The 13602-nt window shown below is 36.2% G+C and overlaps 1 protein-coding gene across 1 annotated transcript in view; it reads right to left on the minus strand.

Annotated features, from left to right (window-relative positions):
* The window catches only part of LOC111870709, a 33670-nt gene that overhangs the window by 4092 nt on the left and 15976 nt on the right, over nt 1–13602 (minus strand). Inside the window, exons 7-12 of the mRNA XM_023863192.2 lie at nt 9316–9496; nt 8918–9035; nt 8592–8832; nt 7013–7169; nt 6348–6479; nt 1429–1546 (exon numbers count right to left, since the gene is read on the minus strand). Coding sequence (XP_023718960.1) covers nt 1429–1546; nt 6348–6479; nt 7013–7169; nt 8592–8832; nt 8918–9035; nt 9316–9496 — 947 coding nt within the window. The remainder of the gene's footprint in view (nt 1–1428; nt 1547–6347; nt 6480–7012; nt 7170–8591; nt 8833–8917; nt 9036–9315; nt 9497–13602) is intronic.

The raw sequence follows: 13602 nt of genomic DNA on the forward strand, positions 1-13602 counted from the left end.
ATCTTCTTTCATGCCAATCGATACCTGTTTCTTTTAGGATCTGCATTAATTTGGTCCAGTTTACCCGGTCAAATGCCTTCTGCCAGTCTATGAAGCAAACACACAGTTCTTCATCTATCTCCAAAGTTCATTCCACTATAATTCTCATCATCCCAATTGCATCCCTGGTTCCTTTTCCTCTTCTAAATCCAAACTGATCTTCTCCAAGTACATCCTCTATTTTCCTCTCAATTCTTCTTTTAAGTATCTTTGCTATTATCTTTGCTGTATGTGCAATAAGGCTTATTGTGCGATGGTCGCTGCATTTTGTAGCTTTCGTCTTTTTCTTTAAGGCAATCATTGTAACTTCTGTAAAGTCCTTGGGCCACTCTCCACTTTCATATAGGGTGTTCATTAGTTTTGCCAGTGTTTTCAAACCACCTTCTCCCAGTAACTTGAGCATATCTCCAGGTACATCATCATCTCCTGTAGCCTTTCCCTTCCTCTTTTCCATTCTCATAATATGAAACAATTTGATTTTTCCTTATGGGGCTATTATCATAGTAAAAATTTATGCTAAGGCAGTGTCTTAATCAATCACACCCCTCCTAGCTGCAACAGATATTATGGGCCAACACAGACAACTGGCTCATGTCAGGGACTCTGTTCAACATTGCTGTGAAGCATGCTTTCAAGCTGGAGGAGGTTACCTTTGAGTATTTGTGTATTCAGAACAATTTTACAAAGTTCTATAAACTGCTGACAGTGTAAAGATCTTACTAGACTAACTGAACATGTTCACAACAAACAATATGGAGTATGAGCTGTTCTTTCGAAACTCTTCTGTAATTCACCTAAGTCGTGGAAAAAATGACAACTGAACTCTCATCGGAAGCAGTATCCTCACATCCTGCAAAGTAATCTCTAGTCACATATTTCTGCACATTTAAACTTGCATAAAACCACCACAGCTGAAGAGACTGGTTTGTTGTTAATCATTTAGTATAGCAGTCCAGACAACAGATGGCATCTAGCATTACATGTAGATATTTAAGCAAGAGAATAGCCTTTCACATGATTTATTCCCTGTGGGCTCTTCTAAGCAACTATACTTAACCTCATCAGCCTTAGTGTTTTTAGCAGATGTTTCTATAGCAGGGCTTGGCAGTCAGAGGGTTAAACAAATACAAAATTACTGGAAATATGTAATGTCACATTATATATATATTTTGTATTTTGAGCAGATAGAAAACCTTTCTTAAATTCAGAGTTTTCTGGATGGATGGAAGATTGGTGGTCACGTTTTATTAAAATATGCCTGCTTCCAGGACAGAAAAAGAAGGGCTCTAGTGACAAGTTGAACGCTGCTGTGATGGAATACTCAAGCCATTTTGTTACTTATGCATAACTGTTTCATAAATAAAGATAAAACAAAACTTTGATACTTACATATGAAGTTCTCTTATCACACTTGTGTGTATCTTTGAAAGCGTTTGGTGTATAGAACTTATCAGGGCACTGATTAATATCCAATTCAAGTAACCTCATGGTAACAGCAACAACACCCCTATGGCATAAAAATGAAGAGCGTCTATATACATGCAGTATGAAAGTGGATTCACTGACATGTTAAATAAACTACAGCAGTCTTTGAAAAGTCTTTCGTTAAAATTAAATGTGTTTATAACACATTACCACACAAAGTTCTTGTGTCAAGTCAAGATGGGATAGAATGACAAACAGTAAACTGCTGTGATGAAACAAAGAGGGGTGATGGACAGACAGACAATGCCGTAGCTTCCTCAGCTCCCATGTTCATGTCCTTACTGGTCGGTGACTGTCTCACAACAGCTTCAGACTTGGAGTGGTCTGTCTGCCTGCAGACTCTCTCTAAATTCTCAAGTGACAGCTGTTTTCAATTCTCCAGACACAGCCTCTGCAAGGACTCAAGAGAAAACACCTCTTCTTGCAGCTGCATTATTGCAAAGTCATGCAGCTGCTGAGGCCTACACCATTCTTCTATTGTTGTGTATATAACTGTTGTTACACTTATGTGCCATTTTGTGTTCCATTGTTGCATTACTCTTTATTGTTCCATAATCTAGCAATGGACATCTCCTCTGAGTAAACTACTCTGGCTCTACAAAGTCAGTCCATGAACATTTGCCAAACACTAGGTTGCTCTCCAGTCTCATATTAGTTATGTATTTGCTCCTCAATTAGGAAGGTTGGAAGCTGAACAAATTATGGGTTTTACTAATGCCAGTTACTATTCCCTTACTCATTACAGTAAAATTCAAATTTGGCATGTTCCTTTAATGTATATATTTTCTAATCAGTCCTATTCAAAATTCCATACTAATATCTTTCATTGCATTTACACTCATGGCTATTTCTTGTATCCTCAGTCCTGCGATCAGACCGAAATTCACAGGCTTATTAGTTTAATTTATTTACCACTATGTGATCCCAAAATGGCTTTGCTATGTAGTTTTGAGTACTGTGAATGCCGTGCACAAAATTCAATTACAGTCAACTCTCGATTATCCGGGGGCGGATTAACCGGTTTGCGGCTTAACCGGGGCTTTTTTTTTAAGTTTATATGTTGTTTAATATTCATTCACTTTTGTTTCACATGGTGAGTTTAACACTATTTTCGCACTAGTGTGAACCGAGCTCTGCATTATTTCGTCCCGTTATGCGAACACAATGTTCTAGGGTGGGGGTGAAAGAATGCAAGAATTTTTGGAAAGTTTCAAGGACAAATACACCGCCCCAGGTTATTTAACGGTACCATCTCAGTGTGAGAGTGCATTGTGAAAGTAAGTATCAGTTTCTTAATATAGATCTTCAAGTGCGTTAGCAAAATGTCGGGGTTTAAAAGGAAGCGTGTTGTGTTAAGTATTCAACAGAAACTTGAAATTATCAATCAGCTGGAAAAAGGAGCTGTAGTTAAACAATTAGCAATGCAATACGGTATTGGAGAACAAACTGTTCGTGATTTGAAAAAACAAAAGAATGAGTTAATTTCCTTTGCTTCGTCTTCTAATTCAAGCGGAATGAAGAAGAGAAAAACCATGAAGAAATCAACATACGATGATCTCGACAAAGCGATGCTGACCTGGTTTAATCAACTAAGGGCACAGGGAACAACAATAACAGGACCAGTTTGTGCTAAACAAGCTAAATATTTTTTCGAAGCACTTGAACTAGAAGGGAGTTTTGACGCTTCTTCCGGTTGGCTAACACGTTTCAAGCAGCGTCATGGAATACGAGAAATCAGTATTCAAGGTGAGAAATTGTCAGGGGACTTGTCAGCATCAGATCAATTTTGCACCAATTTTGATAGTTTTGTGAAAAGTGAAAATCTGCTGCCAGAACAAATCTATAATGCCGATGAAACGGGTCTTTATTGGAAATGCTTGCCAACCAGAACATTGGCATTTCAAAATGAAAGACAGGCTCCAGGTCACAAATCCAGTAAGGAGAGATTGACAGTCTTGTGCTGTTCTAATGCATCAGGAACACACAAACTAATACCAGTAGTTATCGGCAAAGCGAAAAGACCACGCTCTTTTAAAGGAACAGTAGCTTCAAGTCTGCCTATCCATTATTTTAACCAGAAAGTAGCTTGGATGAATAGAGCGATATTTAAAGAATGGTTTGATTTTAAATTCGTGCCTCAAGTTCGTGACCATCTAAAATCCCAAGGCCTACCTGAGAAAGCTGTGCTCCTCATTGACAATGCGCCCTCACATCCTAACGAAAGTCTCCTGAGGTCAGATGATGGAAATATTTTTGTGAAATATTTTCCCGCTAATGTTACCGCACTTATCCAACCAATGGATCAAGGAGTTATCTCAAGTATGAAGAGAATCTACAGATCAAATTTGCTACAAAAGTACATCGATGAAGGCAATGATCTGACGTGTTTCTGGAAGTCCTTTTCAGTATTAGATGCCATATACGAGATTTCAACAGCGTGGGATACAGTAAAGCCATCTGTATTGAAAAATTCATGGAAGAAACTGATGCCTTTCATCACTAATGAAGATGACGAAATCCATGGATTCACTGGATTCAGTGAAAATGAGATAGCCATAAAATTGACAAAAGTGGCTAACCAAGTTCATGGTGGTGAAGAAGTCAACGAGGAAAATATAAGAGAGTGGTTTAACTGTGACTCGTGTGAACCGGGCTTCGAAATGTTAAGCAGTGACGAAATCGTAACTTCAATGGGGGTGCAGCCAGAAGAGCGGGAAGAAAGTGAGAATGAGGAAGAGGTGGACAGTGTTGCCAGTAAGAAAGTATCACATGGTGCTGCGCTTAATCATTTGGAATCCTTACTAGACTATCTTGAGAGTGAAGAGGACAGTTTATTAAGTGACAAGCTAATATTACGTAGGCTTCGTACGGATATCCGTAAAAAGGAAAATGCCGCGAAAAAGCAAAAGACAGTATTAAATTATTTTAAGTGTTAAGTGTGACCGTAAAAAGTGCTGGATGTTGTTGAACAGTGATTGAAATAACTAATTCATACTGAGTGTAATGTAAAGAAAGTATTAAATAGGCCATGAGATGACATAGAAATGAGGATGAATAAATTTAAATACAGGTAGGTCTATAGTATTATGAAGGTATTAAAAGGTAAAAGGTAAAGTTGTTCCTCTGCTCAACGAATTAAGCCCTACGCCATTAAGGCGTGTGGGGGAGTGGATGTATAGATCCAAATTTTCTTGACCTCGGCACTAGTTGGAGGTGAGTGGTCAGCTTCACGCCCCGGCCGCTTTACCCCCGGGGAAAGAGCCCCCGGTACCCATTGGATAGGAGGTTGGATGGACCCCAGAGCCGGTCTGGACGATTTGGAGAAGTTAAAATTCTTGACCCTACCGGGACTCGAACTCCGACCCTTCACAGTCGTCCAGCCCGTATAATAAAATTTGGCTTAACCGGGTTTTCGATTAACCGTGACTTCCATCCCCACCATTAGCCCGGATAATCGAGAGTTGACTGTATATTATATTTATAGAAAACTTAAACTGATATACTGGTAAGTACGCAATGAAAAACACAGTGTCATTTTTTCAAAGTCTGCATCATCTTTCATTCTGAGTGAGCAACTGAGGAAAAGGAAAGGAATTTTACAAATAAAAAGATTGGTATCACAGTTCCCACAATGGCAACACAACTTAAAATCATACCACCTACATTAAATACAAGTCCACTGCAATGGACAGAGATGCTTGGAGGCTGTTGGTCCAGAAGCCAAGGCCCACAAAGCGTACTGCAGAGCCAGTTGGAGGAGGGAGGAGGAGGAGGAGGATGAAAAATATGAAGGAACAACGTAAGTTGTATAAAAAAGGTTTCAGTTTCAGGAGTTTTGTGGCAGTGTGTAATGATGATATTTAATGCAAGCCATGTGAGGGGCTTCTGAGGAGAAATATTCCAGCACAGTACCAATTTCATACAATTTATTTTCAGCAATTTTTTGGGAGGGGGTCCGGCAATGGACCTGTCTATCATTTGTTTACAATTCTATGACTAGTTCTTCTATGTGGGATAATAACATCTTGAAATTTACAGCAAAACCTTTTCTTGCAGAACCACTTTACATGAACACTCATTCCAATGTGTATCCTACACATGGCACTTCAACACAGGAAACTACACGACTCAGTGAATGCATCACATAGGCCAAATGGCTATAAGCTCACTTCACGGTAGCTGTATAATATACTGCTGTCTCCAAGGGGGGGGGGGAGAAGAGCAAACCAAATTCTGTACCATTATGAGAAATGCAGCTATGCACGGAATGAAACATAACTCTGTTTTTCATCCACATCTACAAACTGTTCCTATAAAAATTTAAAACTTACTATTTGTACCCAAAGAATAGGCAACAGTATGCAACAATATGATTTACAATTGTGCATTCTGAACTCCTAATACTGTTAATGTTATATTTTAGCGTCCTGTTGCACTGATTTAAGTCCATGATTTATTTAATCCGTCTTGCAGTGCATACACTCATTTATCTCCTTCTCTCTCTCGCACTACATGTTTCGGCATAATAATGCCATTTTCAGGTGCTTACTTATCCACGTCAAACCAGTTCATTGCATGCCATGTTCACACATTAAAGTAACTAAAATATGTATCTATCATGTCTATCATCTATCATGTGTGAACATGGCATGCAATGAACTGGTTTGACGTGGATAAGTAAGCACCTGAAGATGGCATTATTATGCCGAAACATGTAGTGCGAGAGAGAGAAGGAGATAAATGAGTGTATGCACTGCAAGACGGATTAAATAAATCATGGTCCTAATATTGTTATTTACAGAATGTAAAAGGTTAATACTCACTTGAACTCCAGCTTCACTTTCAAACTGTCCCAGCCAAAAAACGGAGATGCATATGTAATAACCCAGTGTTTCACTTTTCCATCACAATCAAAGTAAGGAGCTGTCCAATGTCCATGATCCAAGTTGGCCGCTCTAAAAACCCGATGTTATGAATTACAAAACTAATTTGAGAAGCTATAACAATTCACAAATATGAAACATTCACATACAATTTCTAAGCTGTATCACCAGTATAAAATAGAAATTAATCTTCCTATGCATGGAGGGTTACTATTTATCATCAGTAATGTTATGAAATTTCCTGAAAGTCAGTTATAATAACCAGTTTACAAGTGCAAAGGAAAAATCCTGAAAAAGTTTGAATACTGCCAACATGCTCATATCCTTCATAATACAACAGTAGATAGTGTATTTAACAGGAAAGTGTGAATCTCAACTTTTTGATCAACTTCGGAAAAACATTTCTTGATCTTGATTTAAAAGCTAATCTTCATTCTCAAACTTCGAGAATTCTTATATAAATGCTTTTGCATTTGGCACTGGAGTATGTCAAAAGGAACTGGTATTGTATTTACTCAAACAGAAGACCAGTTTTATTTCCCCACTTTCAAGGTTACAGAACTATAGATCACCATAATGAATTGCCCAGTACTTAAACATCTTACCTGTAAAAGTTTGGATAATGTTCATATTTTTTCAAGGACTCCCCAGTCTCATTTAAACGAATTTTTATTTTCATGTAGAATTTTTCTAGAGAATCAAAGTTTGTTGACCATCTTTCTTTCAGAAACTGGAACCACTTCTTATTAGTGTACACTTGATCTAAAAATGAAATGTAATTAAAATATTATACGTGTTATAGATGTCCAAAAAAATTCCACATTCTTCTGACCTTATGTTTGCTGCTCATAAAATAACACAATTACACTGACAGTTCATGACTGTCAACACATTAACCTTACCAACTCCTGTAAGGTGGAATATGCATTTCACTTCAATACTAGCAGAGCTGATACTGGNCCCACATAGCTGATGAACTAAAACAAAGTTCACCTGTTGTTAGAATCATGTAGACACTCTAAGCTCAGTAGTTGCCAATTTTAAATGCAGACTACAAATGGTCTCAGATACTTCAAATACTCATCATGCCCACCACTAGCAGATTATCATTCCAAGTGTACTTAACTAATTAACACTAAAAACATTCATTCCTACATTAAATATTTAAAAAATTATAAGCAATTTATACTGAAGCACCACTTTTGTCTGGTCCTACAGAAACACAGCTTAACATACCAAATTTCATCACTATATTAAGTTTGGAAAATGTCCTGCCAACCTTCAGCAGTTGTACACACCAAATGCACTTTCACAATTTATCCAGAGGTAAACAGTAGTTGCAATGACTAGAATAAACAAGTCATTTACAGTAAGAAAAAAAAGTTAAAGGCTTATAATTTTGAAATGAAAACTTGGAAAAGGTTAAACAGATCAAAACCAAAACCTACACGTAGGCTAACTTTTTAGTGGAATATCCACACCCAATGTGAAAAAAGTGTGGACCACATGAGGGCGAGGTAGGCAATGAGGTATGCAGAAAGAGGATTTGCGCTGTACATGCAACCCCTAAGAACCTTCTCTTAATAGGATTCGAGTATATTTTATGATGTGAAAATTTTGTGAGCATCAGACTCTAGCATAGATATCTTGCGTGCATTTACATTTTCTGATTGGAAGATTGCTTGTATATGCACTACATTTTTTAATCTGTGAAGTCCAGAAAATGGGACATGATCATCACATTTTTAAATGGAATCATCACAATACTAGAAAACCATGATAACTTTAAGTATGTGAAATAATTCAAGTTACCACATAAGTAGTTTAAAATCAGTGTCACTAAATACATATGAATATTCTGAAATAACTTCATTAAATCTATAGAACAGGTCAGAATAGACTTTTTACAATTCTTAAAAAGATGGCAGAAGACAATTCTGTATTATGATACATTATATGTATAGCACAGTATCCCATAATTAGCGCAAAATAAACAAATTTTAAGAGAAAGGATTTCATGAAAGGAAATGGTCAAATTTAATGAAGACAGAGAAAAATTGACACATTTTTGCAATGAACCCATGTGACTTCAAGATGAAATAAAAATAAACACACTGCAAATAAAGTTTTAATGGAGCAATTACCTACTTTCCATGCGCACTTCAGTAAAATATTTTAACTTACGTGTTTCATTTAATCTTGCAAGGTCTTCAACTTTGAACTTTCTAGTATTGAGCTGCTTTTTGTATGCAAATGGGGCAAAGAAAGTTCTGTTTGTAAACTTGTTACGTTCCCAGAATGTTCCGGCAGACCATATTTTTGTGTCACCCATTACAAGTGCCAGTGTTTCTCCTATCATCTGGTCTTCTGATAATGGTCGGTCAGCCACACGCTTGCCAGAATAAACTTCTTTTGGATCTGAAATCTATAACATCATCAAACATATTACCAGGAGCTGATACATGTACAATAAATTTAAAAACATCCTCTCCTTCTTTGTACTTACTCACCTGCAGAAAAGCACTAATGAAGTTGGCAAGTCTGACTGCCATCTTCGCTTCATTAACAAACTGCTCCTCTGCTCCATAAGCAATATCACCATGTAGGACTAAATCCTGTGAAGTATAGCTGCAATATGAACAACATGCTTTGATGTTCAGATGTTTAACAAGCACCAATGAAGATTTCAAGTAAGTCTGACTGCCATATTTGCTTCATTTGCAAACTGTTCCCAACTACGCAAGTAATGTCTCCAAGCTCAGTTTAGATACTGAATGCTATATACAAGTTACATTACCACCAAATACTATAAAGATACTTCAATCAGTTTTCATATTCTCTGCATAAAATTGAGTCACTAATGCCACAAAAAATTCATTCTCTAGACAAATTGTAAGCCCATACTCACTTTTTGCATGTTCTGGCATTGACAGCAAGTATGAACTTAAGTGCCTGATCAATGTTCATTTTGCTTGTGTGCAGGGATCGAGCACCCACAGAAAAATTACGATATTCATAGAACTTCTCCAAGTACATCTCCCTTACATGATGACTTGCAGTTTCCCACTGTACAGGCATCTTATGTACCCCTGAAAAAAAAAGTGTCTGTTTAACAAAAGAATAGCAAACAAAAGCAAAATCAGGAGAAATTGTTACATTCATAGGGCATCTTCACACAACAACTTGCAATTTTCCTCTATACAAGACACTTATGTACATACGAGTACATAAAACACAAACTATCTTTTACCACAATCATTCAAAACTAGAACAAAGCTGGAAGAAATTACAATGTTCACAAGACCTCTACAAGTACATCCCTTCACAAACTATCTTTTACCACAATCATTCAAAACTAGAACAAAGCTGGAAGAAATTACAATGTTCACAAGACCTCTACAAGTACATCCCTTCACATATTAATAGTTTCTCAATACACACACTGCTTATGTACTTCTGTAAAACTTAAATTTTCCTCCTACATAGGGGGAAAAAGAAACAAAAACTGCATGCATAAATTTGCAACAAAGTGGTATAATGCAAATAAATACATTGTATTTAACAAACTATAAGGCAAGGTGGTTTACTTTCATTCAACATAGGGGATGTTTACAAATTAAGAAAAATGGCAAAGAAAAACAAACACAGTTCATGATTTATTCTGACAGTCTTACAGTGCATACATTTATTCACCTTACTCTTCTCTCTTGCACTACATGTTTCAGCACTAAAGTGTCATCTTCAGGTGCTTTTCTATGTATGTCGAACTACTTCATTGCATGCCCTGTTGTATGCACTGTAAGATGGTCAGAATAAATCATGGACATAAATCAGTGCAACAGGATGCTAAAATATAATGTAAACACAGTTCAATGACTTCTGGGAAAACAAACATCACATATACACATAGTATAGCATGCATTGAGAACAAACTATTTCAAAAGCAGTAACTGTCAGATTTCTGTTTCTGTTACTTTATATTGGGCACACAATCTGCCCATTTCTGTATGTCTGGAGATGTGTCTCTGCTCTCATCATAACATGCATGATAAGATTCTCTACATCCAATGGCCTTGCCACTGCCTAACCAAGGGGGCTGATGTGTGTAGCAATAACATTCCTACACCAGTGTTCTATGAATGCTTAGTTATGAGGAGCATCATGGCTGTCAAATGTTACTTAGCCTTCAGGTGTGCAGCAATACGCTGTGGTTCATAGGAGTACAGTGCAATATACAGTATCAACGGTCGTAACGAAAATTTATAGGTAATTTTATGATACACATTTTAACATTTCTCTTTTCTTACTGATGTACAATAATTGTATCTGTTAAACAAAAGTTCAGTAAAACATGAGATGAAATCATGCGAGGGCATATTCCTTTGTAAATAGGACCATCCAGCTCTGGAATGAACTACTTGCAGATGCTTTAGGGAGTCATTTCTGTAAATGAAGTAATTTTAGGGAAAAGGTTAAGAAAGCGATAAATAAGGCAAAGTGAAGGTGTGGGGGAAATCATCCAAAAATGCAGTGAAGTGAAGTGAACTGAAGTGGAGGTGAAAGGAAATAAACTATGGTGAGAATGCGAAGGGCATGTAAGTAAAGTGGAATGAAAGGAAGGTCATGGTGAAACGTGAGTGTATCACTTCATGCCATTATGTATATCAGGAGTCTCCAAACTTTTCGAAATGAGGGCCACATTAGGTAATTCAGCACTTTCAACGGGCCGGATAAAATGAGAAATTGATAACTCTAGGTATATGAGTTTTATTGAAAGCACAGAATTTCATAAACTAAATACAAAGTAAGTGAGAATAAATTATTGTATATTAATGACAACAGACAGTAGCAGCAAATGCTCATATTTTCATCACAAATTATAATAAAACAATGTGAATGATGGAACTCTTTTTGCATTCTTAAAATCTGATTAAATTGAGGTGATGATCTGTTACAATTACACTACACACTGCAGGAAGTCTTGTGCATGAGACGGCTAGTAACAAACTGCTCGCACTACCTACATTGCCACAAAGTGACACTGCCGATCGAGGCCGAACAAGTACAAAGAAATACCACACAGAATATGGTCTAGAATTAGTAAAATTGTGAGTAATGTTAATATTAACATAATATGGAATATCAATATATTTTAAACACAATCTTAATTAATGAATTTGAAATCTATGAACAAGTATTTTTTTACCTTGCAAAATTAGTTCAATTGGCGCATTTCTACACAATTCTTTCGCGGGCCGTAGTTTGTAGACCCTTGATGTATATCATTACTGTTACTGTTTAGTGTATAGTATACTTATTTTTTATTAATATTAACTTATTTAATTTTAGTTGAAATTATATTTGTTGTCGCTCTAACTGTATTTGCATTGTATTCACTGTGTGTAGTGTGTCCTTTATTGTTTGTTCAGTTTTGTGTCCTGTGTTTTGTTTGAGTGATGTGTTGTATTTGTGTGTTGTGTCTTATTGCAGTACCACTGCCACCAGGTAAAATCCCATTTGCAGTTTAAATAAATAAATAAATAAATAAATAAATAATAATAATAATAATAATAATAATAAAAAGACATCCTCAGGTATCATGACATGCAGATTCCTCCTCCTTTCTCACAAACTTCATGTTTAAATTTAAGGTTATCAGATATGCTGAAGAGACCAATAACTGTTTCCTTTCAGGAAATATAATATTTCTGGGATCAATGAGTAGTGATGGAGGAAAGACAAAAACGCTTAACAGGTACAAGTTTTACCAGAAAATGTATTGTGTCAATTTAAAGTGGATCATTATGAAGAGACAGAAGACTGTATCTAAGAACTGTACTTCGACAAGTAATAATAATATTTCTCTTTAAAATTTTCCATTTTGAAGATAGGCCATTTTGTAGTTGAATAAAGAGGGTAATTCAGAACTGCCAGGGTAACAAGCTCAGTGAAACACTGTATGTGCCAAAACCTAGCAGACCTTAAGCATTTGCTTGTTAAAATAATACTGTGTATCACTATGACTTGAAATATGAGCTAGTAAAAACAAAACAATGACATTTCCAAGCAAAATAATGGCAAATAATAATATAGTCAAGAAAGCAATTTGAATTACTTAGGCTGCAGAATATCCTATTGCCAAAATGAAGATACAAAGATCAAATTGACTGGCCCTGCTGAAATGCAGTTTGTAAGATCAGTAGCTAGATTTACTCTCCTAGACTTCAGATCAAACTGAATAAATTCTGGAGGATCTTCATAACAAAAACTCCTAGAAAAAAAAAACACACACACACACAGCTACAATTTCATAAAGTGATAGCAGTGCCTGTGTTTAATTACAGCTATGAAAATAGATAATGAAGTGGCTGGATAAAAGAAAGACTGGGCCTTTAATAATAAACAAAAACGGGGACCCACAAAAAAATTACTAAATTATAAAATGGAAAAGTGAAGGATAAATTCAACTTAATATGGAACAGACCTGAGGTCCAACCCTTGAAGCAGAAGAATGAAATACTGTCATGGGGCAGAAATGTGTTATAAAGCCAGATAATTAGAATCACCTGCTGAATCACATATCTTGTTATTTTCAAAATTTAGTCTTTAATAAAAAAGAGCATGCAAGAAACTGTTACTGATTACAGAGTTTCAGGTGGATGAAAGTGGCATGGCCCGGAGGAATTACTATAAAAAAAATACTATATAACTGAATGTTAATATGCATTACACAACAAGTAAAAAGAGATGTTACAGACCAGGGCTTCCAACTGTGGAATTGCAAGTCTTCATTAATAAAATAAAAACAAACGTGTTTTGTTCAAACAAAATTAAATTATTCTATGTTGGGTCTATGGGTTCTTCAGAGCTCGGACATGTAACACAAAGACAAGCAGAACAGAGTCTTCTGATACATATGATGCATGAGAATTGTTTAACAAGATTTCATAAAGTAATTACCTGATAATGAAACATGTTTTCTGTAACTTCTGTGCCAGTATCATGGACTTCATGAAACCTGAACATCAATTTGAGATTAAATTCTCAGACAGGCAAACTCCATAAAATACTGTAATTTTGGTTCAGTGTTATGGTTCTCTGCCTACTTACTACTGACTAAAATTCTGAAGCAGTAAATAAAATGAGTACAAAGTCTATGCAAGATTGGGGTGCCCTACTGATGATCTGAATATAT

Source organism: Cryptotermes secundus, unplaced genomic scaffold (assembly GCF_002891405.2).
Source record: "Cryptotermes secundus unplaced genomic scaffold, Csec_1.0 scaffold59, whole genome shotgun sequence".
In the NCBI taxonomy this organism is placed as follows: Eukaryota; Metazoa; Arthropoda; class Insecta; order Blattodea; family Kalotermitidae; genus Cryptotermes; species Cryptotermes secundus.